Below are 5,499 nucleotides of genomic sequence, written 5' to 3' on the forward strand. Positions count from 1 at the left end.
TGGAAACATTCGGAACAACCGTTAGACGGTCAAGCTCCGTCTGTCTCAACACATTGGCTGAAACTGAAATCTCATCAGACCTACTACCCATATTAGCTCCTATACTACTCAAATTTAAAGAAATACGAATATCTGAAAACGAATTAAACGACTTGGATGGTTGCTTAGTACTTGGGAGGCTCCCCGGCTCAACGCACTTCTCCAGCTCCATTATCCTCATCATCTGCTGAACCATCTGCTGCACGGAGATCCCAGACTTCGCAAGCAATAAGATCCTGTCTCTGTCCGAGTCCGAGATGACGGGGAGAGACCGCGTCTGGTCTTGCCGGAGGAGCTCGTGGTTGTGGTGGTCGGAGAACCCCGTGACCCGCCACTCCGGACCCGCCGCGCCGGCATCCCTGCCGATGCGTAGGAGCGCTCGGCACCCGCAGCGGGAGGACCTCCTGTTCCTCTGCGGCGCGGCGCCGTCGCCGAAGGGCTTGGCCGGCGCGTTCCCGGCGCGGCGGCACACGAAGTACCGCCGGGTGAGCCCCTTGCCCACGCCGTCCTTTCCCTCCGTCCGGTGCCGCCGGATCGAGAACCCGCGCCGCTTCGCGTACCCGCCGTAGAACTCGTACGCCGCGTCGTGGGACGGAAACCGCTTCCCAAAGTACGGGGCGGAGTCGTCCGGCGCCGCCGCCGAGTCCTCCGCCTCCGCCTCATCCTCCCCGCTGCTGGTTCCTTCCATGGAGGACGCGTCGTGCGGCTCTAGAAGGTCGCCGCGAGATGCGGATTCAGCGGGCATCTACTGCCTCAGCCCTCAGGCGGAGATTGGGCCGGCGGTGTGCAGCACGAACGGGTCGCCTTGCCGATCTGGGAGACGAGTCGACGCGTAGGATCGAGCTGAGATTGGGACGGTTTATGATACCCTCCTGACTCTCGAATTAGATCTGGACCAGCAGCACACACCAGTCGGCAGACTGCCGCCGTCGGCCGGCATCAGTCGCGGCGATCGCTTGGGCGCGCTGCAGGACGATCTTGTCCTGCACGTGCTACCCTTCCTGCCCTCCCGCGAAGTGGTGCGCTCAGCCGTGATCTCCCGTCGCTGGCGCCACCTCTGGAGGTCCACCCCGGTCGTCCGCGTCGCCGGCAGCGACGACCGCTTTCGCCTCTTCGTCAACAGCCTCTTGCTCCACCGCGACACCACCTTGCCGCTGCGTTCGTTCGAGATCGATGCCGACCTCACGACAGCCCGCGGGAAGGCCGTCGACCCTCACGTCGAACAGTGGATCACGCACGCCGTGTCGTCGTGCCGTGCCCGCTCGCTCACCGCCCGCTTCCTAGACGAGGACACTATGTGGTCGCCTCGGCACCGGCGACCGTTCGCCTCCCCGCACCTGACGACGATGCACCTCCACTGCGTCAAGCTCGCAGAGGGCCTCCTCGACTTCTCCTGCTGCCCGGCGCTGCTGCACCTCCGCCTCACGGACTGCCGGTCTATGTTGCAGGGATACGTCCCATAAGTGCTGTATCGGTGCAGGATACTGCACCAAGACGGGGATACACCAAAAAACGTGTGGGATACGTGCCTGACCTGTTGCATGTACCACTCAAGCCACAGCCCACATCAAGGCCTCATGCTGCTGTACATACAACGAGTTGGAACTAGAAAAGGCAGCTATCTCCTTCAGATCACCACGAATGGAAAAAGATTAGGCTATTTAATTGACATTATTTTTCTCATACTCTATAATATTGGTTACTGATCCTGATTTCTAATGAAATTATGCATATAGTAGCCGTATCCCCGTAAGTCTATTTTCAGAAAATGCCGTTTCACCGTATCGCCGTATTCGTATCCCCGTATCCGTATCCCCGTACCATGTAACATAGCTGCCGGTTCGTTGCCGGCGCCTTCGTGTCCCCCTCGCTGGAGCACCTCAGCATCATCGGCTGCGACATACGGATCCGTCGGAACGCAGATGAGCATACGAGAATGGGGATCTCCACACCGAGCCTCCGTTATCTGCAGCTATGCGACGATGTAGCCCAAGGCTTCCCGAAAGCTCCCTGCCTCGAAAGCATGCCTTGGTTGACAAACGCGAGCATCCGGCTCACCGGCTACCTCGCCCAAAACCCTGCCCGGATTTACAACGGCGATGATCATAGCAGGGCCGGCCGCTCTTTGCTTCTGCATGGCTTGTCCGAGGCCACCAGCCTGGAGCTCATGGCTTCGCCTTCTTCTGATGGAAGGGTTTGTCAAATGCGCAATCTTCAATTATTTTGTCTTCACCACTAATTTGAGCAAATTGCACTATGTATCTAGAGCAGATTAATTGCCACTTCGTGCAGCTTCTGCGCAAGCTCTCAGCTTCCACCACGTCCGGCACAATACCAAATAGATGTAGATTTGGGGTTAGAAAATTATAATTTGCCACGGTACCTTGACTTGGTTAGTTTAACGTCCTGAATTTTGTCAAAACGAACGTGCTTTCAGCTTTAGTTAGAGAACAGAAAGCGAACAAATACATTCACTAAATCTCACTAAATTGCTAAGTTTTCTTCTTTATGCTAAATCGCGCATCACTTGGCTAACAATATAATTGACTCATTTTGCACAGATTACTAGAGTTAATATATATCTAATAGTTGTTGTTATTATTCTTCTGCACTCTAACCAGGCAATCTTACTAAGGGATTTGAAATGGTGCCCTACATTCACCAAGTTAAAGACTTTGATGCTCAACGAGTGGTGTGTCTATGTTGAAGTAACTGCTTTTGTGTGCCTTCTGCGGCACACACCAAGACTAGAGACTCTCATTTTACAACTTCCCTTTAAGGTATTCCGTTCATGTTTTATCGTTGATTACTTTGGTTCGTTGTGTTTAGCATGCAATTTCTTAAGTAGTATATAGAATCCCTGAAGAGAAAAAATCAAATCCCTAGATACTACTCCTAAACCTATATGTCACTAGCACAAAACTCGTGCGCTGCAATGGCACCATTTAATTTACTAAATAAATAACATCTGATATGTTTCTGCATGTAAGGAAAGACACTCCACGTCCATGTCCTTTTTGCGAGGAAATTCCAATCTATCATGGAAGTTTAGAATAATACAAAGGTCACCAAACATAACAGAATTTACATCAAATTCCTTGAACCACCTAACGACCACTACCGCCGCCAGAGCGAGCCGCCAACGCGCCGCTGTCGTCGATTCCTTATCAGATTCGGCAAGCCTAGCAGCGGAAACCCTTGGCGGGAGACCTACCAGTCAATGCCTCCTCATGCAGCATGAGGCTATATAACATGGAAGTGCATGGTGGGCGCTCCGCGCTCCTATCACAGCCGCAAATGGGGGCGGCTAGATTTTTCTTTGGGAACATTCCCCAAGCCTCCCTCTCTAGCCCATACTCTTTATGTTTCTTCAATAGGATTACATTAAAATCTGTTCGAGATTTTGAGATCTGATGTAATTAGTAACTGTGTGTTCCATGTGCATGGCATGATTAGGCACAACAACAGAGTACTCAGGCTTTGATGCATGATACAGTTTACCTGAATAATGCTATAGTTTAAGGCAATGTGGTGTTAACTAACATAGTCAAAGTCAAACACAATATGCGATAAGCTAGATTGATGTCCTTTTTATTGATGTCTTCATTGATTATGATCACATTTAGATCATTTTATGCTTTAGTACTTTGTAGGGCTGTCAGATTTGCATATACTGAATATGCGATAAGCTGAGTAGGTCTGCTATTACAGTTGATTACCTGATTCTTCATACAGTACTAGATTTGATTACATCTTCAATGAATCACCCCTACAACACACTCTCAATGATCGTGGTGATCTGATGCATACCATGAGTGATTATCATGTCCCTCGACTTGGCAGTTTACTCATCTCCAATTATATGATGTGAAAACCCCTCCCGTGGCGCTCCGGCGCTCCCTAGGGCGCCGCCGGGGGGCCGATCTCCCTCCTTCCGCCGCCCCCTCCGTCTGTTTCTCTCCCTCCACTGCTGCCGTCGGCGCTGGCCACGGTGGCGGCGGGCCCCGGCGAAAAAGTGCCCGGGGCGTTGTTGGAGGCGGCGACCGGTGATGGCGGCTGGGGCGGCGACCTCCGGCTTCGGCGTGCTCCGCGTCTAGGGCGGCGTCCGTGGATGTGCGGCGTCCGTGGATGTGCGGCGGCGGCTCCTCCACCACGGCCTCCGGCGATGGATGGTGGTGGCGGCGGCTGTTGGATCTTGTGTCCGCCGAGGAAGGGGGTGGCGATGTGCGGGGTGAGGATGGTGTGGTTGCGGCTTCTGCCGTCCACCGAATTCTCCTTCATCACCGTTGGTCAGCGGATGGCGGCGTGGGGGCCTATTCGTCTGCTTCGGGTTTGAAGGTGGTGGTCCTAGGGTTCTTCTTCCCCGAAGATGAAGACCTACCGGATGCTGATCCTTTTCATCTAGCCGGAGTGTTGAGTTTTGGAAGGCTCCGCCGGCGAATGCATTAGCGCATGTTTTGCCTGTAGTTTGCTGGAACGGGTGGTATTCGATCGCGCACCCATGCTTTTATTCCGACCGTTTGGTTCTGGAGGGAGCGACGCGAAGCTCGTTTTCTGTGTTGATATCAAGTGATTATGGATCCATGATGAAAGTCGGAAGAAGATAATTTCATGAAGGCCGGATGGGAGGACTAGCTAAGGGAGGTTCAAGTCTCTGCGCTGTCGAGGGACTTGCTTCGTGTTCCGGGTTTCACAGCAGCGGTATGAAAGTGGGGGCGACAACACAGGTAAAATCAGAGTCCTACCTTTCAGGGTGAAAACCCAAGGTCTGGCCTTAACTAGTTGTGCCTGGCAATGACCTTGTTGGAGGCATTGTTTTGAGAGCGGGGACTATCTTCAGGGTGAAAACATTAGATCTTTGATCGGGCCACGACGGTGTTAGAGCATTGTTCCCTTCTTGAAAGCGTCGTTTTCGGAGAGTCTGTATTTCAGGTGTTGTCTTGGTGGTGGATGTATTGTTGTTGTTAGGCTCGAGATACTGTAGCGGGACTTTTGTTTCTTAGTTTTCTTTTCCATTTTTTGGATGTGTGCATCCGTAGTGTCATTAGGGTGGTGCATTGTGGCAGAGGCTAGTGTAATTGATATCTTTTGATATTAATATATTTCCTTTATTGAAAAAAATATCCCTCGACTTCAAAATTGTCAAAGCCAGTGTAGTTGCCACGAGAGCTGTCTGGGTTTGCTTACAACGAAAAATGATTTGCTTGCAACCTGCTTCTCTACACGTTCTGGGTGAGGTTGGGGGCTACGGCTTTTAACTGACACCTTCTATTCCATCACCGATTGGGCTACGCTGCCGCCATTCCATCGTCAGTTATCTCCCGTCAATGGCGACCAACCCTGACGGCCAGCCATGGGAAAGAAGAAGCCCTAGAAATTACACAAGATGGCAGTCCTGCCTCAACTCCCAATCCAACGCCTCCACCCGCAAACGCAAACGAGGAAAACCCTGAGACCCCA

General features: G+C 52.2%; 1 protein-coding gene across 1 annotated transcript; it reads left to right on the forward strand.

The window, feature by feature from the left end:
- The first annotated feature begins 725 nt into the window (after positions 1-725).
- On the forward strand, positions 726-1,502 carry LOC127315634 (F-box/FBD/LRR-repeat protein At5g22700-like). The gene is made up of 2 exons (XM_051346104.1): positions 726-821; positions 939-1,502. The coding sequence occupies exons 1-2, from the start codon at positions 726-728 to the stop codon at positions 1,500-1,502; spliced, it is 660 nt and encodes a 219-aa protein (XP_051202064.1).
- Positions 1,503-5,499: the final 3,997 nt, after the last annotated feature.

This window comes from Lolium perenne, chromosome 7 (assembly GCF_019359855.2).
Source record: "Lolium perenne isolate Kyuss_39 chromosome 7, Kyuss_2.0, whole genome shotgun sequence".
NCBI lineage: Eukaryota > Viridiplantae > Streptophyta > Magnoliopsida > Poales > Poaceae > Lolium > Lolium perenne.